The sequence below is a fragment of the Hippocampus zosterae genome, chromosome 8 (assembly GCF_025434085.1).
Source record: "Hippocampus zosterae strain Florida chromosome 8, ASM2543408v3, whole genome shotgun sequence".
NCBI lineage: Eukaryota > Metazoa > Chordata > Actinopteri > Syngnathiformes > Syngnathidae > Hippocampus > Hippocampus zosterae.
Genome location: NC_067458.1, coordinates 10106299 through 10132117, shown reverse-complemented (window position 1 = coordinate 10132117; position 25819 = coordinate 10106299). Strand labels below are relative to the sequence as shown.

The window sequence follows — 25819 nt, the reverse complement described above, 5'->3', positions numbered from 1 at the left end:
GGGTGTTCTTCTAAACAATAAACTGGACTGGTCTACTAACACGGACACCCTGATTAGGAAAGGACAGAGCCTTCCTACTAAGGAAACTCAGGTCTTAAAGGGGTTCAGGGGTCACTCCTTAATACTTTCTATAACTCGGTGGTGGCTTCGGCCATCCGTTATGGCATTGTCCGCTGGTCAGGTAGCATCTCGGCCCGGGACAGAAAGAGATTGGAGCGACTGGTCGGGAAGGCCAGTTCTGTCCTGGGCTGCTCTCCAGACACTCTGGAGGAGGTGGGCAACAGGAGGATGCTAACTAAGCTAAAAGCTATGATGGCCAGTCCCTCCCACGCCCTCCAGCCCGCCCTGGCAGCACTAGGTAGCTCCTGCAGCCAGAGACTGTTACACCCGCGCTGCAAGAAGGAGAGATTCCGACGCTCGTTCCTACCGACTGCTGTCAGGCTGCTGAATAAAAAATGAAATGATGTGACAAACATTGGTAAATAGCACAGCCACCTTATCTTTATCTGTGAATGCAAAAACTTTGTTTTTTCTTTTTTCTACCCACAATCTTGCTGCTGTAGACTGTAAATTTCCCCAGTGTGGGACAAATCAAGGATATCTTATCTTATTCAGTGTATTTAATTGAAGAATTAATTCTAAGTGCTTTGTTCAAATAACAGCGGTATGGATTTCAAAAAGTAAGCTCAGTCATTTTATGAAAAAACAAAAACAAGTGTAGGGTAGGTGGGTGACATTTTTACAAATTATTAACCAATCGAAAGTGCTGAGTGGTATTATCAAGTGTTAGAGTATCACACAAAAATGATTTTGTGGGAAACTCCCACACTTCTAACAAGTCATGAATAGTTGGTCCTCATTATGTATTTGGACGATCAACGTATTGTTTAATGTACTGTCTACACTTTTGTCATCATCACTTTCATGTACAGGCACAAATGATTTGAAACTCAAGTTTGAATTTTGCTTCTCAACCGTCGGTTGAATGAGGAATGTCACTGGATATTTCGGAACCACTCTCCACTCCCTCCGTGGGCTGAAAACACGTGTCCATCCTTTGTCGAAGGCGTCGCCGCAGCTGCAAGCGGCGTTGGACTGAGATTGTGTTGTACTCTTGGGCCTTTAGCTTGGCGTAGTAATCTGAGAATTTATTGAAAAGGAAGGAGATAGGCATTCCGTTCAGGATGATTCCGAAGGAGATGCAGCCAAAGGCCACGATGCGGCCCAGAATCGTCACAGGGACCACATCCCCATAGCCCACGGTGGAGATGCTGACCTAAAACAGAACCCCCCCCCCCCCCAAAAAAAAAAAACAGAAATGACGAGTTATTTCCTTCGCATGAAAATGATTCATTTGAAATGCTAGGTTTAAGAATACATCCACCCTTCCATTTTTTTCTCACTTCAACTCAACTCAATTGTGTTTATAGAGTCCTTTCATACAGCCATTGCTGCATACAAAGTGCTGTATATGGAGCAACTATCATATATACAACAATAAAGCAATAAATACAAATAACAAAGACGGTAGGAAGCACCAAACAGGAAAACTAAGATCAAGTCTGAGTCATGCGGAGTCAAATGCCAAAGAATACAAGTGATTTTGAGGTGGGTTTTGAAGATGGGCAGCGAGGGGGCTTGCTGAAATGTTCAGTGGGAGGTCATTTTCTGTAATATTTATCCTCATTAGGGTCGTGGGCGATGCTGGAAGGGTATATCCTGCACTGGTTGCCAGACAAATGCAGGCCACCTATACTGGATGTTGACAAACAGCCATTCGCGATCATATTCAAATCAACAGTATGCAGAATTTAGAGTTTTTGATAAAGCTACCTTTTAGAATCCCCAAAATGTTATTTATCCTTGCTGGGTAATTAGTTCGCGTGTATGTTTTCGGAATGTAGGGGAAAGCGGGAGTACCCGGAAAAAAACCCCCAAAAAACCATGCAAGCACCAGAATGTGTGCTCACCAGAAGGCCGCATGCTGCCAGCTCAAGAATACGCCAGTAAAACAGTCAACAAATTTCATTTGGGCAGCAACAGAAAGCGAGGCAAAACAGTGCTATATAAAAAGTGGATCGATGAAGGATTTGAAGACATTCCTACTTGTTGTATACAGTTTGTCTCTGTTGATCGTGGTGGCGCGTTACAAGCTGCGGCGCTGGTATGTTGACGTACATTTTATGGAGTACACTATATGAAGCCCTCGGATAATCCACCAGAAGCTGTCGCGATGCAAACCAAATAAGGACGTGACGGACCAAACCAAATTTGACCGCTAAACTGAAAAGAGCCGACTGCAAATTCCAGCTAACAAATGGGACACCTGTCATTTGCGCGTTGAGTGGGAAAGGTGACTACGGTCTTCAGAGAGACGTGCTTATTTGTTTGAGTCGACAACAGCTGATTGAGGCAAGGCGTAGCAGATTGTACCGTGCTCAGGTCATGAATTCAGCAGTAGAGGCTGCACGTGAACTTGATGCTCCGCAGGGCAGTCCCTCAATCACCTGTTGAGTATTTGTCAAAGCAGTTTCTTATTCACTTTTTCCCAGATGGAGATGTGTCGTAGTAAGCACTTCACCTCTTCATCCGATGACCTCCCAGAAGGTAGAATTAGATGATTACCAGCGTGTGTCTACAGTATCTATACTCACAGCAGCCCACCACCAAGCATGCGGAATACTGCTGATGGGCGAACCCTCCGTCTCCCTCTCGGCCGAATGCATGAGAGCAGAGAAAGTAAAAATTCCCATGGCAATGAAGAGCAATAAGCACGAGGCCTGCTGGTAGCATTGGCGCAGCGTGAACCCAAAAGCCCTCATGCCGGTTGAGTGGCGGGCGAGTTTTAAAATGCGAAAGATCCTCAGCAGCTTGACCACTTTTAGGACATGACTGAGCTTGCTGACGCTCGCCAGGGTCCTGAGGTCTTCGTGTGCGTTCCCGTCCCCCGAGCCAAAAGCGGCTTCCAAGATGATCTGGGCGAAATAAGGCATGACTGCCACCATGTCTACAAAGTTGAGCCCACTCCTCAAAAAGATTTGCCGGTTTGGCGTGCTGGCAAGGCGAGTGAAATACTCCAAGGCAAAGTACACAATGGTGACGATCTCCACCCACTCCATGTGGGGTTTTCCGCCAACTCGAAAGTTTTGAAGCTCCTCCACCGTGTTGAGAGACATTGCCACAATAGAAAAGAGGACAAAGAGGTTGGAGACCACACTGAACGCTTTGGCCGGAATCGAAGAGTAAGGATTCTCCACGATGTTCCACAGGCTTTTTCGAATCTTCCCAAACAGCATGTCCTCGAATGACTCATCGTCGTACTTGACCTCGATCTCAGACATGAGTTCCCTTTCCACCTTCAGGTTGTCCTTCATTTCATCCACCTTCTCCTCGAACACCATGCAGCAGCAGCGCGTGGTGTCCTCGAGGCTCAAACCCCAGTATGCTATCTCCTCCTCAAAGTTGATTGGACACATTTCTCTGATGACCCACAGCTCTCCGCTGGCATAAAAATGGCAGATGTGGTGGAAAAAAGCAGGATCGTGGTCAAAGAAGAATTCATTGTTTTTAACGGAGTAGTCGTCGCAGAGGGTGATGAGTCGGGCTATGTCTGCGCTGGTCGCGAGGGAGCCGATGCGAGTGTGAGGATATTTCATGGCACACTTTTTGGGGATGTGGAAAAGTTTGCCGCCAACATTAACCTTGATGCTGTGATGCTGGTTGGGTTTCTCTTCCCCCGCGGGGCACTGCGGAGAGTCCAGGTTCTCCAGAGAGCTCCACGCTTTCACTGCATTCTTTTGAGAAAACGGAAACGTCTTCTTGTCTCCTGCACCTTTTGACAGGCAGCTGATTGTGCTACGGCGACTTTGCAAACGTCTCTGCGGCTGAGCACCGTCTACAGCCATTGCACCTGCGGTTAAAAGCAGGAAGTCAACCTTGACGACACGGCACCAAAAAAAAAAGAGAAAAGCACAACAGGAAAGTGAGTGTCCCGGCCCATGCAAACTTGCTGAGTTGTCACAAAGAATCCATGTGGTCCCGGTTGGTTGCTGTGGTATCCAGTCAAAAGTCTTTCCTGTTGAGTGGTGACGATCCTCCTGCACAGTCACTTTGCTGAGGACAGAAAGGCGTTTGATGTGTTAGTAGAACAGTCACTTAGAGTAAATGTTTGAGCCACTTAATCTTATTGGTGAGTCTCCAAGTTTCCTTAAGAACTAAATGAAGTGGGGCTGGCGGGGATTAGCCAACAAAGTTGATTGAAGGATTTTCGAGGGATAACAAACTCAAAGGGTCAGTTGAGGGCCTGTGAGTTTGGTTGTTCCTCTTTAGCATCACACGTTCCCAGTTTTGTCCAGAACTATATCCATTATGATATAATAAAATATATACACAGCTGCAGAGGGAAATACAGTATTTCACACTAAATCTGTCATTTTACCATTAAATGGTACTGCTACAAGCTTGATTCACATGGACATGTTGAAACTACTGAGAAAAAAAGGCTGCCTCTCTGACAGCGTCAATAGAAGCAATATTTAAAATTTAATATTATGCAATATAATTTTGCAATATTAATTTTATTTACAAGCAATGTTACTTTCTGGACCAGTTCCATCGAGCCATCCATCTTCTGAACCGTTTATCATCATTGAGAACCAGTAAGTCAAATTCAAGAGTCCAGTTACAAGGTAATAATGAATGTGTAATCATTCAACGTTCAATGGAGGAATCACACCCGAGTATAGCAATGTGGCTATTGTGGAAAAAGAAGTACACGTTTCCAAACATCCATATTCCATAGGCAGTGGGTGAGCTGTAGGATAGCACAGATGACTTTTAGCAACATGCAGGGCTGTGGACTGGTCGCGGTAATCAAAAGCCTTTAAATGATCCTCGTGGAAACTTTAAAGTTTTATTTTTTTGAATAGAGTGGCTATAGAGACAAAGTCAATGGGACAATGATTTTGAAATACCGGTACTTTCAATTTGTTGATGAATCTACAGGTACGGGTAAACAGGAATATAACATGACTGGTGGTCCCAAAACGGAACTCTGGGGCACACCACAAGGTAGGGTGGCTGGCAAAGGACCTCTACAAACAAACATCAGAAATCTAGGGCACCACTAACAATTGGTAGATTGACTAACGCAATTCCAGATTATGATCAAAAACAGAAGGCCTTGTTTCACAGGGAACAGGAAGTCGTGTGATGCCAGGGAGGCATTTCTATACAAGGAAGTGAAGACAGAAATACCCAAGGGGAAAAAAAAACTTTAATAGATTCATTCTTTACAGTCAGTTTCATTTATGGTGAAAATAAAAAAGTGCAACAGGACATATGTTAATCAAAGCCTCCATTTTCATAACAAAACAGCAGTTTGTGCCATGCTTTTGTTGATCCTTCAACTTTCTTTTTTTTTTTTGCATAGACTTATTTTTATGTTCTATGCACTTAAAACAAATGTCAACCAAACTCACAACTTTCAAAGAACAAAGCTCGTATAGAGAAACAAAGCAAGGCTTTCCTCACACAAAGGTATCAACCTAAGACCAAATAAACTGAAAACTCCAATCACAACTTGGGAGACAAAAGATGCTCGTTAAAACATCTTCTAGACGACATGGTGACAAATCAGAGGCAGATGTCCTATCCTATTTTGCCAAAGGAAACATGGAAAAATGTAACGTTTAAAGACAATGTCTATATTTTGGAGTGAAGGCACTCATTTTTGCACAAAATAATTTAAAAAACAAAAACAAACATACGTCTCCAGTTTTTCCACTAAGTTTAAGCTCAGGTTTTGCAACTGCCGCTACATATTCAAAAACAAAGCAACAACTGAAACAAATCTCGTAAGTGAGAACTTGAATTCCTAGTGTCAGAATTTAACATTTTCAAGTATCAAACCAACCTAAACTGATTTCGGCTTTGCCTGCAACAGATCGACAGCTAAAGTACTGCTGGTAAGTTCTGAAGGACTCAAAGAACAAGGAGGCCTTGAGGTCATTACTACTCCTATTCTAAGTACAAGGACAAGTTACTCCTAAAAGCATAGCGCTATTGGGAGTGAACAAAGTTGACTACTCTCGGCATTTGGAGTCGCAGGAAGTGAAAATAATCAAAGGCGATGTGCGAATAACCTTTTGGCTCATCAAAACTCAGATCGAAACTTAAAGTCAGGTCTTTTTGGAACCCGCAACAAGAACTGGGCCGCATTCGAGTGATTGGTTGCTAGTCCCAGCAGCTCACCGGGGGTTTGTAACAAAGTGGGGCGTAGGTGTCCGGCCGTCTGCGTCACAGCCAGCGTCTTCATTCACTGTCCAAGTTCAGCTTAGGAGTTTCCTGGCCGAAGAGAGTGCATGGCTTAGTTGGCATAGTGAACCACATTAAGCCTTTAAGGCAGGCATGGAGGAGTCAAGCTGCATTTATGAGACACTTTGTTAAAGAAAACGCTTGACTCACTTTACAACAGACAATACAGTGAAAATTTGAATTTAGATTTGTTTTGGGATGGTGGTTGACATTAGATTTGTTTGCACCCCCCCACCCCAAATCCTAATGATAAAAAAGGGAACTTGATTTAATCGATTCCAGGGTCAAATGTTTTTTTTCCAATGAAGAATTTAATGTTACACTGATGTAAGAAGAAGCTAACGGACAGGAAACCAAAATATGTTGGATGACTCTAATGTGCAGTAGTGCAGTTATCTCCTTAGGGTTATGTAGAAAGTTACCTTAACACCGCCAAAAGACGTCTTCTGTTCTGCCCAAACCTGGACCGATTACTTCTCAATTCCCCGTGTTTTGTTTTGTCAGTATCAGTTCCCTTCAAGGTATTGGTTCACAAACCTTACCCTGCCCCACCGCCCCCAGATGAAGAGGAAAAAAAACAAAACAAAAAAAAACCTTCCAGGAAACATCTGGAAGCTGCTCGAGAAAACAATGGCTGCGCTAACAAAGGATGATATGATATGATTGTATGCATTTTATAAAGGACAATGGGACAGACCTGGCCAAAGCGGGCAGCAGCCAAAACACAAAGTTACAGACAAATTTACAAAATATCCCAATTTGGACCATTTAAGACTTTCACTGATGGCTAAGAATAAATGGTTCAAACAACCAAGCCAAAACATTGACAATCTATGGAAGCCGTTTACGCGTCTTTCCATGTCAAATTCGATTTAAAAACACTGATTTAGAGACACCAGTTCCTTGAGCTTCAATTAACTCTGCAGGAGATTCCAGGTTGAGTGTGTACCCAAAAGCCTTTCTCCCAATTTCTATCCAGGGCATTTGGACCACAGTGCATCAAGGGCTCCATTGAAACGCAATGGATACTGCAGGGTACTTTATGGTTACGTTTACATCAGCTTCTTCGAAAATTGGGCCTTCACGAATACAACAATGCTCAGTTTTGACATGTCATGAAAGGTACTACTGTATTTTCCGCACTATAAGGCGCTTCGGGGTAGAAAGCGTCAGTAAATGGCCTATTGTAAAACAATTTGCATATATCGGGCACACCGCCTTATAATGTGCACAGAATAGAAGCCACAATTGTGGCTGCAGTTGCTTATGCATCCACTCAATGAAGCTACGCTAAAGGGAATACAATACAATACAGTTTTCTTAATATAGAGCTTTCACAACAGCTGCAGCTGTAACAAAAGGCTTTACAGAACATTTTAAAATACTACATCCAAGAAATCTGAATATTGAGCCATATCAAAGGCGCAGATTTGCTTTTGAGAAAATTGAATGCTTTTAGGTGCGCCTTATTGTGCGGAAATTACGGTAATTTAAGATCTTTATTTGTGCGATTGGATTTTTATTTGATGGAATTCATGTCTTGGATGTCGGCTGTTCACGCAAAGTTATTGCTGTCCGACCAATTCTGAGATCATCTCTCAATATTTTTATGGTCAATATAAAAAGCTACAGCCAGCGATGACAATGTACTGCAGCGTCCTTGCTTTTCAACTAATTGGTCACGCCAAAATTCAATGTTACTTTGATTTATGATGTAGCTTTTTGTTGTGAGCTAAATTTTTAATTATGAGCGAGCTTCAAATACGCTGCCGCTCACGTGAAGAAAAAAAAAACAAAAAACAAAGGCCATCATAGCCGACTTTCAGATGCTTATTGAATGTGACGGTCAAAAACACAAATAAAAATGGAAAACAATCAAAAGCCAACCTGAGGAGTCACTATCTAGGCCACGACTCCGAAAAGCACAAATTGTGTGTGGGTGCGTGTCTGCCGGCTTAATAACACTTTATAAAACCACTGTTAAATTCACTTTATGACAATTTACTATATTTGTATACCTGTATTCATATTTTACAATGCAGTGCCATATTTTTTCTTTAAAACCATCACTTTTTTTTTTAGGAGGCTGTAACATTCCAGCGGCATTTCAATTCATTTCAAAGGGGAGAACTGATCTCCAGAGTAAATTGAGTTATGAGCTTGCTGAAAGATCAAATTAAACTTGTAGGTCAAGGTACCACTGCAGTGACATGGTGTCAATCAACACTTTAGTGTCATACTTTCAAATATCTCGCGAGCTTTTGTGAAATGCTATTCTTCCCATACTGCGTGTGCATGTGTTGTCTTGCCTTGCTGAGACATGCACGTGGATCCTGGATGAGCGGGTCCTGGGACTCTTCAAGAGAGAAACTTTGCATTGTCAGATTCCTGTCGGGCTCTCTCCACCACCACAGAACCGTTCCCACCAGCAGCACACTGAGGAACACTGGGAGAATCACATGCACCCGCGTTACTCTGAGAGAGGTTTGGGTGGCATACTTGACATGTATGACTCACCCAACAATTTCTCATTTAAGTGGGCAAACATTTAGATTGATAACAAAGGGTTAAGAATGAAGATCAAAAAGCTGTCCACGTGTCAAAAAACACAGCAGAGGCAGAAGGGAGAAGGCGGCTTCTCCTTTCCATTGCTATATTTAGTGTCTTGTGTGCTGTGTAATCAGTTGCGCGACAGCTGCTTGAATGCACCATTACATTTGCACGGTGAATGTTTAGGACTCAGCTTGGCTACCAAGGCAACAGTGTTGTCACAGCATCAAACCCCTAGCAGATCAATCGGACAGCGAGAGCAACGGGCCACGCTTTAAATAAATCGGCCATTATGAGAGGGTTCTTGGGGAAGCTCAACGGAATGCAGGAAACGACTGACAATATGTTAAAAATGTTGCCTTAAAAGAACTTTTTAAAACGGTACACCAGCTTGTTATTAGGAGAAAAGTACTGCTCGAGTTACCGTGGCAACACTGGATCCCCTGCTTTAGTGGAGGACAGCATTGGTGGACCAGCCAGGAAACCTCTCATGTTGCATTAGCATGCTAGCATTTCTTTTGATGGGGTGAATATTTCAAGCTGCGCTAATGTTTAGCACTCTGATCCACTGGCTTTCTGTAAAATGATGTGGGGGCTGGGGGGGTACATCCTTGCTGCCGTCTGTTTGACAGACTGTTTGGCTTCAACACGAAAACACTTTAGCAGGCGTCTTGGCATCTTTCCGGTGTTTCTGAATCTTACCCAGAGTACAGTTTAAGCTAAAGAAAGATAAGCCTTGCTTACCAATTAGCGAGAGGATTCCTGCGAATTGAGGATCAGACAAACGCGACGCAGGAATGGCGCGGGTGATAGCAGGAATGCCCTGCGATCCATTGTGGCCGATTCCAACACAGTGGAATCTGGGAGTCTCCGAAAGGAGATCAACTACGCATCTGTGCGCGCACACCCTCCTGGGGCTGCCGCATGCAGCGTGGCCTACGGACAAGTGGAGCACACTGTTCGTTTTTGAAAGTAGTGCCAGCTGTAGGGCCTGATGGATGGAAATCAGCATAATGGCAGCTTTTCGTAATTGCTCATACTGTGAGGTTGAAGAGCAGGCTGAATGATGGCGATGCCGCCTGGGGAGGTGACGTTTGTCAGAAGTCGTTGGAAGTCGCTGCCGCTGTGCTTGTTGGCTCTGCAGATGGAGCGCGTGTCTTGGTCACTCCAGTACACAAAACCCTAAAGCAGAAGCCATAAGATATGAGAAAAATTAGTTTTTTAGTGCACTAGGACGACTTGTATGACAACCAAACAATAACAGACATACACGATCAATAACTCCAAAACGGCATGATGTACACCAATTGTTTTCCCAATAGAATCAATGGCCTGCGTTCAACATAAAAGACATTGCAGACAGCACGACGACAGGACTTTGAGCAATTACGGCAAAGACAGAAGCATTTTGGTTTAGTGAGCCGTTTTGTCATTAAGGTTTCATGTTTCAAAAGGATGAATCTTTTTTTTCTCTCTTTTTTTTGGTGAAGACTCCAGTATGATTTGTTTACCTCAAACACCGCGAGACCAAAAGGCTGATCCAGATAGCCATTTGACTCAACCACTGTTTTGCGGTGACTCCCGTCTAGTTTTACTCGGGAGATGCTTCTCATGCCGCTATCAAGCCAGTACACCAACTGACGAGGCACATCTAGGGGTGGAGCACCAAATCACGTGGAAACTATGAGGAACTTCAAGGACACTCAAGTGAAATGCAAGACCTTTCATGAAGAGCTGCATATTACCATAATTCCTCCTGTTATAATGCAGTGCAGTAACCATATTAGAGTTAATAAAATAATTGAATTACTACCGCTCTGACAGTTGCAAGCAAAACTGAGAATTGTTACCATTTTAATATAATATGTATCGAAAGGCATGCAAAGACATTGTTTCCCCAAAAAGGGTTAAAGGAATAAAGATCCAACATTGCGTTGCGCAATTGCCATTTCATGTCATCTCCCTCACTTGATGACGATAGATAGATAGATAGATAGATAGATAGATAGATAGATAGATAGATAGATAGATAGATAGATAGATAGAAACTTACCCAGAGTAAGAGCAACCGGGTGGTATAGGAGAGAGGTGACCAAAGTCATTGTGTCCTGACCATCTAAATTCACCCTGACAATTTTGGGTGGGCTGCCACATTGGGCCCAGAAGAGCAGTCTGAAAAACACAAGTGGTTGAGGTTTTGTTCTTTGGTTGGCATGAATTATGATGTATGCTGCACACAAAAAGTTAGCGCTATTTAGCATTGGGGTGATATTTTTGGATAAACCTCAAACGCTCTACAATAGGGACATTTAGTGAATCGAAACTCAGAGCCAGATTAGCTGCAAAATTCACAAATGGGGATTATTTGTAGAATATCGCCTCGGTTTCATGATGTCAACATGCGAGCGGCATGATCAGGATTGTTTAAAAACCAAATCTAATTCAACTAGTATCAAACGCCGTTAGGTCCTCAGAGTAGAGAAAGATGTGAAAAAAATTTGTTTGGGATTTAAAAAAAAAGAAGGGAACATGAAGGGAACATACGCCTTGCAAGATAAGGCTTCCTCCATGGTTAAGATAAGAGATTGTTGTCCACAGGAAAAGAGATTGTTGTCACAGGAAAACTGACAACACATTCCAGAAATCTCTGTTGCGCCCTTCAATGTGTTGGCCAATTAACAGCCTCACAGATGAGTTTTTCTTCTCATCTTTTTATCAATTTTGGAGGGCCGCCCAGTTCTTCATGTCACCGCTGTGCCATATTTTTACACTTGATAACCGTCATCGCTGTGCTTCAAGGTAAATTCAATGCCTTGGAAATTCTTTTGTACCATTCTTCTGACGGACACCTCAGAAGAGTGATATCCTTGTGATGCTGTTGAAGCTCGCACACAAAAAAAAAAAAAAAAACCAGAGAAAATGTCAGGGAAAAACTTTCTAGAAGCTCCGAACTTTATTTGGAGTGAATCGAGGCACTTGAAATTGTGGCCAGTATGTGCCGACTCCAATTCAAAATGGGAGTGAATGTGATAGCTTGAGTCTGAACACAGCCACACCCCCAATTATAATGAGGTGCAAGGTCACATGAATGGTGAAAAGGGTTTGCCAATGATTTCTTCTTGTCATTTTTTCACTCACAAATTATTGACATTTCACCAGGGCTGTGTACATTTTTTTTATATCCACTGTACAAAGTATTAACAGCCAGAGGGACAAATATATATATATAAATAAAAATGGAAATGGAAAAAGAAAAAAGAAATCCACAAATCTTAACAACTAGCCTTCCTACCCATGCAGAGGGTCCACCGTAAGCGCACAAGGCTTGTCCAGTCCTTTGAGGAGTTGGCGCTGCTGGGAGCCATCAAGCCAACTGACATGGATGGAATCACTCTCCAAAGAGGTCCAGAACAGAAGACGATGGATCCAATCCAGGGTCAGGCCTGAGATCGGACTGGGAACATTCAGTGCCAATGTAGCATCCTGGGCTTCTCGATTTAGGTGACCCCTGAAATTCATATCAAATCAACCACTTTTTGGCAGATGACTCAGTTGTTTTTCCACATGGAGTCAGGTATATTACCCCCACCCCCTTAATAAATAAAATCACCATTTTAAAAAAAGCATTTTATGTTAAGCCTTTCAGGGACAGCGGTTACTTTAGTGGAGCGTTTATCATGTTATTCATTCATTCATCTTCCGTACCGCTTGATCCTCACTAGGGTCGCGGGGGGTGCTGGAGCCTATCCCAGCTGTCTCCGGGCAGTAGGCGGGGGACACCCTGAATCGGTTGCCAGCCAATCGCAGGGCACACATAGACGAACAACCATCCACGCTCACACTCACACCTAGGGACAATTTAGAGTGTTCAATCAGCCTGCCATGCATATTTTTGGAATGTGGGAGGAAACCGGAGCACCCGGAGAAAACCCACGCAGGCCCGGGGAGAACATGCAAACTCCACACAGGGAGGCCGGAGCTGGAATCGAACCTGGTACCTCTGCACTGTGAAGCCGAAGTGCTAACCACTCGACTACCGGGCCGCCCTATCATGTTAGTTTATCATTATTTATGCATGAAAGGGCGAACTTGGATTATAGCTGTTAGTTACATTTGTTTGGTAGTTAAGTTAAACACATTAAAATTACATCACACTTTCTATCATGCTTTCTGTGAAGATTAAGACTTACGGTATCTTTTTAGATCACAGCTGGAACGCCACAGCGCACAAGTGCTCTTCCTGATCACATCAATGCTCTTTCTTGTGTTTTACTGTGTGTGCTCGCCGTCAATTCAGTGTGCGAGTTGTCCAGCGCCGGCAAATTTAGATTATTGGCAAAGCATTCCTCGTATGATTTTTAGTTGATCAGTGAAAAACTATCAATGACATCATCAGCCACCAATCAGCTTTGACTCGACATTCATCATGTTGGCGTCAGCTTAAACGTCGTGCAACCGCCAAAATACTCTATGCAGAAACTACAATATGTTCAGGATTTTGATTTGATGCAATTTATTTTTTCAAGTTCAAATAACTGCTGTCAGGCTGAAGAATAAAAAATAACAAACATAATAATAATAGTAATTAAATGATGTGAAGGAAAATTGTAAATAGTACTGCGATTTATCCATTTTGTGTTCATATTGCATTTAATTGAAAGATGTTTGTTGTTTTTTTTTCTCTTTCTTCTTTCTACATACATTCTTGCTGCTGGAGGCTGTAAATTTCCCCAGTGTGGGACGAATAAAGGATATCTTATCTTATCTTATCTTATAAAAGTGTATACCTGTAAAGATGTTGAAAGAGTGTGAGAAGGATAAAACGTCATAAAACTGCAATCATCCTCTGTCAGTTTTGAATGACATCAGCCACTTTGTGCGACATAAACGCACAGAACAAAGTGTTGTATAAAAGTCCCAAGTGTGGCTGACCTCGTATATTTGCTTTGCTGTATGGCCACCCAGGATCTACACGAGAAAACGGATTAAGAGAACTCCCATGTGTGTTGACAATTGGATCTGACTTCTTGTCCTTGAGCGGTAACATTTTGGAATGTTGGACAGGCAGACTCTACTCTATGTTACCTGTAAATGGACCCCTGTCCTTGCTGAGCCATGTACAGGATGTTTTTAACTTCCAAGGCTGCCAGAGGCCCCGGTCCGGGTACATGTACTGCCAAAGTCCTAGAGGTTGCACCACCAAAGTCCACGTCAATAACTCCGTCAGATGTGGACACAAGCAGCTGGGCATCAACCCCTGGAGCGACAAAATACATTATGGACATTTGATAGAATAATAATAATACTTCCAGCTATAAAAGATGGCACCAACATTAGCAGTGAATCTAGCGTGACGACGGACAAAGACGGAAAAATAATTTGTGCATTTTGCAATGCCAAAATCCAACACTATATTAGTTGTAGGTCCTTGGTGTTTCATCTCAGAGGGAAAGAATTATCTCGACCTTTCAAGCCGTCTCTGGACTTTTTTATTTATTTATTATTTTTATATTTTTTTAGATGGAATGTTTCTTCAAGTAAAGCCTGATCTTCTCAAAACTTCAGATAGCATACCTGAGGCTGAGTGGGATGGTAGGCTAGTGGTCTTGCAATACATAATGTGTCAAACCCAAGGCCCGCGGGCCAGATCTCGCCCACCACATTATTTGATTTGGTCCGTGAAAGCAATTCAAACATGTTGACTTCGATGATGCTTGCAAAACACAATTTCAAATTCTCATATGTAACATACAAGAGAGCCATTAGTAAATGTTCTTGTTACCAAAAATCCTCATTACAGTAACTTAAACTATAGTTCAATAGACCATTATTCTTGACTTCCTTATGTCATAACAGCCCTCCAAGGGAACTGGGAACTATAATGTGGTCTGCGACAAAAAATGAGTTTGACACCCCTGTACATACACCTCCAGTTCTGAGATTTTTGGTTTCGAATCTGAACTTCGGCCTTCATGTGTGGAGTTTGCATGCTTGCGTGTGGTTCTCTCCAGGTACAGTGGTTTCCGCCCACACTCCAAAAACATGCATCTTGGGTTTCGTAAAGGCTCAACAAATTGCCCTTAGATTGAAAGAGTGAATGTTTGTTTATCGATATGTGCCTTGCAGTTAACTGGCGACCAGTGCAGGGTGTACCCCATCGAATGAGGAGAAGTGATGGACGAAATAGATGGATGCGTAACAGACATCTTCCGAGATTAGGAGCATAGTCCCTCTATAAGTGCACGTAAAGGAAAGGGTTGTTTGATTGTCATGAGAATGACTCAGCTGAAGGTGAATGATTAATTTTTTTATTCATGGATTGGTACGGGAAAGTACCCTTTACAAGACGCAAAAGGTGGAGCCACTCTTTGCACAATTCAAATGGGCTTGAACCAACCTGCTCCAGTCAATGACTGACTAAACATACTCTGCAAACAACATTGCCAATGGTTAAATCTTGTTCAAACACCTGGACCCCTGGGTTTCTGTTTGAGACAGATTGCACTTCTATTGCCTAACAAGTTACACCTCAGTAACCATGTTCTGATGGTTCACAAACGCTATACAGTATCACTGAACTCGACAGAATTTTATGAATGACTTAACTTTAATATGACACTGCTCCCTCCTTTTTTGACCGGTTATCCTGATCAAGGTCATGGGTGTGCTAAAGCTTATCCCTGCTGATTTTGGACAAGAACTAGGCTGCACCTTGGACCCGCCACCAGTCAATAGCAGGGCACATACAAAGCAGCCTTGGGTGATTCCAACATATTTTGGGAGTATGGGTGGAGAGCAGGCGGCGCGGCCCGATGGACGAGTGGTTAGCGCGTCAACCTCACAGTACAGAGGTTCTGGGTTCGATTCCAGCTCCGGCTTTCCTGTGTGGAGTTTGCATGTTCTCCCCGTGCCTGCATGGGTTTTCTCCGGGTACTCCAGTTTCCTCCCATATTCCAATAACATGCATGGCAGGCTGATTGAACACTCTAAATTGTCCCTATGTGTGAGGGAGAGCGTGGATGGTTGTTTGTCTTTGTGTGCCTTGTGATTGGCTGGCAACCTGTTCAAGGTGTACCCCGCGTACTCCCTCAGGACGGCTGTGATAGGCTCCAGCATGTCCGCAACCCTCTTGAGGATAAGCAGATTGGAAAATGGTTGGATGGATGGGTGGAGCGCACACACATGCAAGCATGTAGAGAACGGGCAAACCCAGACTTGAACATCGAAACTTAAATTGTGAGGCAATTTGCATTGTAGCAACCCACCATTTATTCAGTGTTATCCCATGGAAAGGTAGAGCGTAATAAAATGTTTCCAAAAATGTGACGAGGGTGCGCACTTTTGTGAGATGCTGTAAAAATGACTTAACATCCCAATGGATTTGACAAGGGGATGGGCTAGCGATACGCGCTGCTCACCTTTTGCCTTGCAGTCTCCGCTCGTTGGGCTCAAATGATATCCGTCGAGGCAGCCACAGGAGAGGGTGCCATTAGTGTGAACGCACATTTGATCACAAAGGTCGCTCTCCAGGCACATATCCTCCTCTGTGTGACAAAATGGAAACATTGTGTCAGGATAGATGGAAGGTGGACTTCCACCTCCCACGATTGTACGGTTTTACAAAAACTGCTTTTTAGAGTTTGTCTGTATTGCAGCTCTATGTTTGTTCACGTAGCAATTTATAATCACAGTGATACCTATGCTAATTTCCGTGAGCATACAATCTATGGTGCTTCACATTAACACAAACAGACTTTCCCTCGACAATTGTATATGGTTTGGGTGAACATTTTGGTGTTCAAGTACACAATGCTTAATACGCTTAGTTTATTTCAGCTTTACACTTTGCATTTTATTTGAACTGAAAGCAAGTGTGACAACAGGCACTTTGTTTTAATGAGTTTAAATGTGTAACAGGTGGGGGGTAAAACTATTTATATTAAAATAATAATAATAAATGCTTCTAATATGATCTCTCCCTACTAGGAATTTTCACAAATTAAGGAGACGGAGAGGAAAGCCAAAGAGGAGATTCATGGATGCCGTGAGGGAAGACATGCAGGTAGTTGGAGTCAGAGTAGAGAATGCAGAGAACAGGGAAAGATGGAAATTAATGACTCGCTGTGGACAACCCCTGAAAAGGGACAAGCCGAAATTAGTAGAAGAAGACGAAATTCACACGTTATGATTACTTTTGACTAGGGCCCATAAATGTCTGCTCTTGGTGAGTACATATAGGACTTTTCTAACTTCCCAGTAGTGCATTGCCAAATATATCGGAACGCTGGCCATTAAGCGACAAGTGACGAAGATACCTTCACAGTGACTATTCCCGACAAGTCTCATGTGGTCAGGACATTCACAGTGGAAGCCCATCGCCGTGTCCATGCAATGATGGGAACAGCCTCCATTATTGACCAGACACTCGTTCTGCTCTGCAAGGACAGATGTTACTCGACTCAACTCAACTCAAATGTATTTATAGAGCACTTTCAAACAGCCATCGCTGCACACAACGTGCTGTACATGGAGCAAGCAAATGGAGAAGTTACATCATCAGCACTTGCAGGAAGTTACTGTATTGTCAGAATGATGAATGAAGCGGGTTTAAAAGAACAATAAACAAATAAAACAGCACTTTGTACCTTTCGCAAAGGTCAAATTGGGCGCGTCAAATTGTATTTGCCGTAATAAAAGGTGTGCATGAAATTGGACTTTGACGCTAATAGTAAGATAAGGGAACAATGCAAGGTCGTCAGTAAAATGTGTGACCGAATGGATGTGTTACACTGTGCTTTAGGTAACAAAACTGAAAAAGAGAGCGCAAGACAGAGCTGGAGAACAAATATGGACAAGAAAATTATCAGTAGTGTCCAATACTGCTGGTGCTCCTGGTGATTTAAAGAAGAATATTATGAATGAATGCCATGTTCACACGTTTTTTAACCTAGTCATGTTGCACATTACAAAGAAAATATTGGTAAACCCTCAGAGTGATATACATATATTTAGTTCAATTCGTACAACGAGAGCTATTCACAAATGCACCTAACAGCAGGACTGTGCTGCCCTCTGCAGGCTGCCGTGTAATCTGCAACGATCCGAACATTGATGTTTTTCAAACGGTGGTGTTGAACCTATCGATTCATAGATCCGAATGTCTAGAAACGTTTTTTTGGGTGTGTTAAATATGGATAGACGTGGTTTTGTTATGACCTTGAAAAAGACAATTACTGTGCAGCATTGACAGTTCCCTTAGGGAAAATGAGAGTTGACTAAAAGTACCTTTTATTGTCCTAAAGCAGTTGACGTATGGCTAAAATAGAAGCGGCGCTAGTTACAGGTCTTCCCTTACCACAGTTGTCCTCGTCACTGGCATCTGAACAGTCTGCTTTGTTGTCACACCTCCAAGCGTGAGGGACGCACTGGCCGTCACCACAATCAAATTCGGACACCTCACAAGAGGGAGCGCTCAGTCGGCTGGCTGGCCTCAAACCACATAACTCCTGGATCTCATCCCGCCCATCTTTGCAGTCCATGTGTCCGTCACACAACCGGCGTTTGTGCAGGCAGCGGTCGGATGGCCCGCAGGAGAAGAGGCCGGCGGCGCAGCTCGGACAAGAGTGCTCGTCGCTGCCATCGCCGCAGTCATCCACGCCGTTACACGACAAGCGTGAGGGTAGGCATCGTCTGCTGCTGAGGCAGGAGAACTCGTCCTTCTTGCATCCTAGCTGACCTGTAAGAAATCCCGATCAATACAGCTAAACCCCAAGATCTTACATCTTTGAATCAAATGGGGAGAAATAATGATGTCACACCATCTTACTCTAATCTGAAGGTGTTTTTTGACCATACTTTCTAAATGAATTACCACACAAACATTCCCCCAAAAGGCAAATTTCCACCAATATCAAAAAATAAAGAAAGAAAAATTAAAAAAAAAAAATCAAATTCTCCAGACCCCATCGACCGATTTTGAAAATTCTTGGTGTGCTGCTCTAAGGTCAAAATGACCTTTCAAACCAGACTGACAGACTGTCATATTTTCGAAATTTTGTCACGTTCCTAATTAAAATTAAATGCATCTAAATTACAAATGGAACAAAACGAAAAGGCAGAATGAGATGTTAACAAATCTGCCTCACAGTTGTAAGATTCTGGGTTTGAATTTCAACTCTGACTTTCCTGTGTGGAGGTTGCTTAATCTCCCCGTACTTGCGTGGGTTTACTCTGAGTACCAGCATTGTACATGTTCTGGAGCTTTCATTATAGTTAGTAGAGCTGCACGATATTGGAAAAAAACATGTCATATGTGATGTGAGTGTTGAATCTTGCAAAATTGATGGTATTGTTAATATTTAACATGTATGAAAAGTATTGACATTTTTATTTTATAATGAAATAAATACATTGTTTTCATGTGGCATACTAAGCAGGCTCACAGTATTCTTCGCTGAGTAACTGAACAAAGTTGTGTGTGTGTATGTATACAAGTCTTATCTTCACCTCGTGAATGGAGATGTACCGTACATTTAAGGTTGCATCTGATCGGTCAAAGTCATAAAAGCATACAATTCCCTTTGAATCCTGTTGCAAGTGTTTGTGATATATTCAGTTAGTTTTAGTTTTTAAAACAAGCTTGGTCGTTCGAAAATGCTTCCTTTTTGTTTTTGTTTTCTGGGGCTTTTTCTTTCTTTTTTTTAATATGGAGTGTTTGTCGAGGCTTTCTCTAACATTCCAAAAATATGTATGTTAGGTTTGATCCACTGATGACTTTACTGTCCGTAGGTGTGAATGATTGCCCACGTATGCCCTTGCAATTGGTTGCCATCCAGTCCAGGTGGAAATTATCTTGGAAAGGCCCTAGCCCAAATGTGTCAAACTCAAGGCTCGTCAGCCACATCATTTTATGTGTCAATCTGTGTCAATTTGGATGATCGTCATTAAAATTTGTACTGAAATCAAATTGCCATGTGTAATAAATAATGGGGGCGGCATGGTAGTCCAGTGGTTAGCACGTCGGCTTCACAGTGCAGAGTTACCGGGTTCGATTCCAGCTCCGGCCTCCCTGTGTGGAGTTTGCATGTTCTCCCCGGGCCTGCGTGGGTTTTCTCCGGGTGCTCCGGTTTCCTCCCACATTCCAAAAACATGCGTCGCAGGCTGATTGAACACTCTAAATTGTCCCTAGGTGTGAGTGTGAGTGTGAATGGTTGTTCGTTTCTGTGTGCCCTGCGATTGGCTGGCAACCGAATCAGGGTGTCCCCCGCCTACTGCCCGAAGACAGCTGGGATAGGCTCCAGCACCCCCCGCGACCCTAGTGAGGATCAAGCGGCTCGGAAGATGAATGAATGAATGAGTGATAAATAATGTTGAGATTATGCAATAATTTTGTTACTACGTTTACACTTACTTGAACAATAATTGAACAAACTATTCGAGTTGACTGATTTCAAAACTAGTTATCTCTCAATTTGTTTTGTACAATTCATAATGCAAAGAAACGATAAAACATTATCATTACCATTACAGCCCTCCAAGGGAATAAGTAACTCCAAAGTGGCCCAATATTTTAAAAATAAATAAATAAATAAATAAAATAAAAAAAATGAAGATAAGGATGACAAAATTGAATGCATGGGCGGAATCATTATTTTAGAGACACTAATGAAATTAAGGCACTGCGACATTTATTCAATTGTATTGCTGATATCGTATTATTGGATGTAGCAACCAGATAATTTGAGTATTTCTGTTGTATTTCCAGTTATCCTGTGATTGGCTGGCAACCAGTCGAGGATGTACTCAGCCTTCTCCCAAAATCAGCTGGAATAGACTCCAGCTCACGTCTGCCCCCAATGATGCACCATTTCACCCGTTTCACGCACCATTAGTCCAAATAAATATACATATTATATACTGTATGAATTCTAAAATATGAATTTGAAAGAAAGATTCTATGATGTGTACCAGGGGGCCGCAGCCGAGATTTGAACCCCTGTCTTCCGAACTGTGAGGTAGAATTGGCGCCAAAAGAATCAATAATATGGGTTCAACAAGTGCCTTTGGAATTCATTTAAGAGGATTATTAAACTTTGTACCATTATGGGGGAGGGATAGAGGGTGGTGCACAAGGGAATGTTAGTTTTGCTGGATGAATTTGCATCTGAGCACTCAAAACTCTCAACATCAGTTTGTGTGTTTCTGGTGTCATCCAGGCAGTATCACCCTCACCACAATGCTGTTCATCTGATCCGTCGTCACAGTCGTTGTATCGGTCACAATGCTTCTCGCTTGGAATGCACGAGCCATCTTTGCAACTGAACTCGAGTTGGTTGTGGCAAGCAGGGAGAATGTGACCTACAGCACCTCAAACAAAAACAATTTGTATTACCTGTGCATGATCTCACCAGGTAAACCCTCAGTCCGTTTGTCTACATTATGGATGTTGATTATCGACGCGAGCGCAACAATGAATCCTGTCGGTGGTGGGACAAAAGGATTCAAAAAACAGAGACAATGAGGTTTATAAATTGGGATTTTCAATCATATTAACTCATCTGGCATCTGGGGCATCGAGAAAGACTCATCCTAGCACTTTGACTCTTTTAATCTAGGTAAAGTAAAATTTAAATAAATTTGTTGTGTTTGCCTGATCATTCACGTATTTTTAAAGAATTGTACCCCTTACAAATTCTGTCAAGATACTTCACCATTAGGTTGAGTATTAAGTTTACATCTATTTGTTTTTTTATGTATTTTTTGCCATTTACAATGTTTTTTTTCTTAAACGACAATCTTTACTGAACGAATCAGAATACAAATCACAGAAAACAAAACGAACAAGTTATTAATACATGTACAATTTAAGGAGCGATAAACAAATAGACGAGCCAGGGGATTTTAAACGAAAATTCTAAATAAAGAACATAAAGCCAGAGTCTTAACTGCTTTCTTGTTTTTGGAATCCATAATAGCATTCATATACGGTTTGGTTTCTGTTTCAAAGATAAAGAAAAGAGGTTTTGAATAACTAAATTTGGATTTGTGGAAATTGAATTTTGCGTGTATAATTACAACATTTATCATAAAGACGTGTTTAGTTGTTTTTTTTTAATCGTGGTTATTGAAGAAGCCAAACAGTATATTTTTCCAGTAAAGAAGACAGTGAGAGTCAACATAATCAGTAAAAAATTGGTATATATCTTCTACCAAAAGTTGGTGATATACGGACATTGCCAGTGGTTTCGATAAATATATCATTGTATGTCGTCGTAGCGTTGTGACGTCAGTAATTACGTTTACGTCAAGTTCACATGTCATCATTCTGCATTAAATGCAAAATAAACCTTAATGTGTGTCAATGTTTTGGTAGATAACAGAACCAGAGAAAACGATGAAATCCAAAGCATATTTGGGACAGTTAAAGTGCCATATTCATTCAAACTGAGGTGAGTTTCCCGAGTTTCAGTTCTTAATGAGCAAACAAACACACAGACACAAAAAAATGCACATTGCACGAACAAGGAAGTGTGCCTAAAATAGCAACGAACTTACCTAAAATGCGATGCTGGCTAATGCAAGATATCAAGAGTAATAAACCTCCAAGGTGTCCCATGCTCGATTATGTCCGACAGTCTTGGTAGTCGTCGCTGAAAGATGACGTAAGAAGCACATCTCGGAACTCTTTATGGGAAAATTGTTTGCTAAACTATACTGAAGACATCCATGCAACCGGAAATTAAACATTTCTGTTGCTATCTTTAACTTAATACAAAACGCGATTATATCGCTGATACAAGGTGGATGGATCGATAAAGAGACCATCCTTCAAGCATCAGCTTTTTGTGTCGATACATGAAGTATTATCCATGATGCACTGCAGTCACATAACTCGTTCAGTTGCTCCTACTTTTTACGTCTAAAATATATCTGACTCCGTTGCTACTTTGTGTAACGTTATCCTATTGTGCTTTAATGCGATATGCTTTGCATGATTTAGTCTCAGGTAGTAATATTATTTATTTTCTTATTCTCTGTAAAACGTATAAACGTGGAGTTGCCTCAATTTCATTGTATCTGCAGATACAACGACAAATGGCAATTTCCGTTTTATTATTCTTTCTATATCATTGCATCTTCTGTTTATATTTACAGTTAAATCATTAACTTGCAATAATTTTCTTCTGAACTTTCGATAGGGCACTACTGTATATGCTCTCAAAGTACGGTGTCAATAAATTGACTTTGAATTCGTATGTTCAATGTCTATTTGGCTTTTCATCTCTCTGACTTCCTGTGTATAAGGTAATCACCTGAATCCAGGTGGGTTTTTCTTTTTTCAGGATGTGTGTTCTTCACCTTGCGTATAATTCACTGAGTGTCATGAATGTATTTTGTTCAGGTCATTACAATACAATATGTGATAGATGACATTTGTGTTCTCCTATGTCTTCAAATATATCGTATACAGTATACATTTAAGTGAATGAAGTCATATCTGGGTAAACCAGCTCCACCTGGAAAAGTATAGGTACAGTTTAGATTTCATTCAGCCTAACAGCGTGACTGTGTTGTGCCTCCAGAAAAGTGCAGTGGAAATAGTGGATGACACCTACAAATGCAACAAAACAATGAATGACTAATGGGGACAAAAATAGACACTGAATCAGTTTTATTAATGACATTTGTAATATACAACCACAAGAGTGATTAGATCTCTGCAGGAATGGGTTCTGAGGGTTGATAAGTCACTAATGCTTGAAAGTTTTTTTTATTTTATTCAAGCTCAGAGGTATGGTTGGTCAGTGGAGAGTTCTAGTTGCTTGTACACTGCACCGGGAGTCACTGGAGTCTTTGCTGATGCAACAGCTTGGCTGGAATATAACAAGCAGAGACATACAATGACTTGACCTAGGAATAATCTAACCGATCCACAGGCGCTGAATTGAGTTGTACAGGAAATACAGTATGTCATGTTAAAGGGTGGAAAAGGTTTTGAAAATATTATTCTGTTTCATTTTTTTACATCACAAAAACCTGGCGGATGAACATGTGTGTTATATAGCCACTGTTCATATAATTTGAACATGCATTCCGTTTCATTTTAACATCTTTGTGTTCTAATTGCAACAATATATGCCTAGATATGTATCCAACCAGAAACAGACCATACTGAAATGTAGGAAAGTGCGACAGACATCTGTTGAGTATATCTACATGGTAATGAAATCCACATCAATTATATTGAAAAACAAACAAAAAAAAATCAGTGTCAACAGTTGCTTTGAAGAGATGTGACAACAATGTATTATTTCTAAGTCATTATAGAGTGGTTCATTTCTGTTTTTGTTGTGTGGAAGTAATGTTAAAAAGCTTGCTTGCATGAAGTCAACTACTTCAGCTTTTCTAAACACCCTTAAAGGCCGTTGAGCAGGACGCTGACCCCACCCTGTTGAATTCAAGATTCAAGAAAAAATTCAAGAGGCACATCCCTGTTTGTGCGCCCCTTCCACTCTTTGGGGAAACTGAATTTCCTTTTGAGGAATTACGAGTAAAAGCATTTTCGGGGAGAATGAATAATACATAAATAATGGTTTTATTGTGGTAACTGTTTCCCTCTGGGAGTAATTATTTCAATTTGTATTTATTCCTTTTCGAGGAAAAAAAAGTCTTTACCTGCCGGCAGTGAGTGCCTTCTGTGAGGACATGACAACAGTAGGGGGCATGGATTCTCTGCGTCCATCTCTGGTGAAATAGTAGTTGTCTGCAAACTTATGACTCGGCCCTTCGGCCAAATTGGGTGGAGGCTGCGTTCTACAAAAGAAAAAAAAACTCAATATAATGCAGACAATAATGCCCTTAACTACCACTAACGCAGTAGTAAAGTCATTTCCAGTTAATATTTGTATAGAAAGCATTTCTTGGCCATAAACGGAAAACAAATGTAAACTAGTAAGCGCAACCGCATCTGTTGTGCCCCATGACAACGTACAGTAATTTTATACCGCAGTGCACATTAGTTCATTCCGCACCATTCATAAACTTGAAATGTCAAATCAGACAGAAAACAATGGGGGGTTGTTTGCATACAAGTTTAATGCAACATTGCCTCGTAATTTCAACAGATTTACAAAACAAACCTCTTTGCGATCTCTTCATAGCGCAGCTGGAGTTTACCTTGAAGGTCACGCTGTAAATATATAAAACAGCACCACATCAACACCGTTAAAAGAGCTTGTTTTGTTGTCTCGTCATAATTTTGCTCTCAAGGTAGCTGACACAGACGCCTTCATTTGCAGACAAATTAACGCTGTCCAGTAACATACATCATTTTATTTTAAATATCTGCTGTTCTGGGCACTCCTGCCTTTTATTTATCATAAGACCGTGTTTCAATTACTTACCCCTGATAGAAAATTTCGAAGCCTTTGAATTATTTTTGTGGCAGTCGCCATGTTTGCTGTTATGAAGGACACGCAGCTTGTTCTGTTCAGTAACTATATTTCTCGGCTCACTACTGACACCCTGTGGCCTGGATAGTACACTGCTGCACTTTGCACTTTCTAATCTCCAGTGATTATTTCTGTTCACTGTCGATTTCTGGTAGAAAAAGGATCCGGTCTGACAATCATAATTGTTAAAGCCGTTATCGCAAATCATTTTGTGTGGTCAAATATTTCGGTTGAACTATGGACACGTGACTGTGGCGTGAAACAGAACAAACGACAATAGGAGACGTAACACAAACAGAAGCAACGACTTCAGTAAATTTCGGTTGAGTCACGGACGCGTGAAAGTGGCGTGAAACAGAACAGCGATCATTGACGTGACGCAAAGAGGTGCAACGAGCTGTGTAAAGTCTTGGCCTGACGTCTCCGTTTGAGATTTGAAAAAATAAATAAGATCAAAATGAGAGTGTGGACCCCGATAAAGTTTCCAAATGTAAAAATAAACA

At 41.7% G+C, this 25819-nt stretch overlaps 3 protein-coding genes across 9 annotated transcripts; all 3 read right to left on the bottom strand.

Moving 5' to 3' along the window:
* Nucleotides 1–970: 970 nt before the first annotated feature.
* On the bottom strand, nucleotides 971–3905 carry LOC127606166 (potassium voltage-gated channel subfamily V member 2-like). Its single transcript, XM_052074248.1, has 2 exons — nucleotides 2655–3905; nucleotides 971–1276 (listed from the first exon to the last, which is right to left on the bottom strand). The coding sequence occupies exons 1-2, from the start codon at nucleotides 3903–3905 to the stop codon at nucleotides 971–973; spliced, it is 1557 nt and encodes a 518-aa protein (XP_051930208.1).
* Nucleotides 1135–22558, bottom strand: LOC127606312 (low-density lipoprotein receptor-related protein 8-like). 7 transcript variants are annotated; one of them, XR_007963765.1, is made up of 15 exons: nucleotides 22420–22501; nucleotides 21097–21231; nucleotides 18221–18601; nucleotides 17181–17300; nucleotides 16284–16409; nucleotides 13951–14122; nucleotides 13798–13833; nucleotides 12158–12373; nucleotides 10919–11037; nucleotides 10377–10516; nucleotides 9906–10047; nucleotides 9610–9801; nucleotides 8625–8761; nucleotides 6253–6345; nucleotides 1135–1276 (listed from the first exon to the last, which is right to left on the bottom strand). XR_007963765.1 is itself a non-coding variant. In XM_052074549.1 (14 exons), the coding sequence occupies exons 1-14, from the start codon at nucleotides 22478–22480 to the stop codon at nucleotides 6313–6315; spliced, it is 2001 nt and encodes a 666-aa protein (XP_051930509.1). In that variant the 5' UTR covers nucleotides 22481–22558; the 3' UTR covers nucleotides 5258–6312. The 7 variants fall into 7 exon arrangements, 5 of the variants coding, with proteins under 5 accessions (XP_051930512.1, XP_051930509.1, XP_051930508.1 ...); XR_007963764.1 differs by lacking the exon at nucleotides 1135–1276 and adding an exon at nucleotides 3901–4113; XM_052074549.1 differs by lacking the exon at nucleotides 1135–1276 and having other exon boundaries at nucleotides 5258–6345; nucleotides 21097–21222; nucleotides 22420–22558.
* Nucleotides 22559–23521: 963 nt separating this feature from the next.
* Nucleotides 23522–25424, bottom strand: ndufa7 (NADH:ubiquinone oxidoreductase subunit A7). Its single transcript, XM_052074405.1, has 4 exons — nucleotides 25269–25424; nucleotides 25005–25054; nucleotides 24541–24678; nucleotides 23522–23738 (listed from the first exon to the last, which is right to left on the bottom strand). Exons 1-4 carry the CDS (start codon nucleotides 25317–25319, stop codon nucleotides 23651–23653), a joined length of 327 nt encoding a protein of 108 aa, XP_051930365.1. The 5' UTR covers nucleotides 25320–25424; the 3' UTR covers nucleotides 23522–23650.
* Nucleotides 25425–25819: the final 395 nt, after the last annotated feature.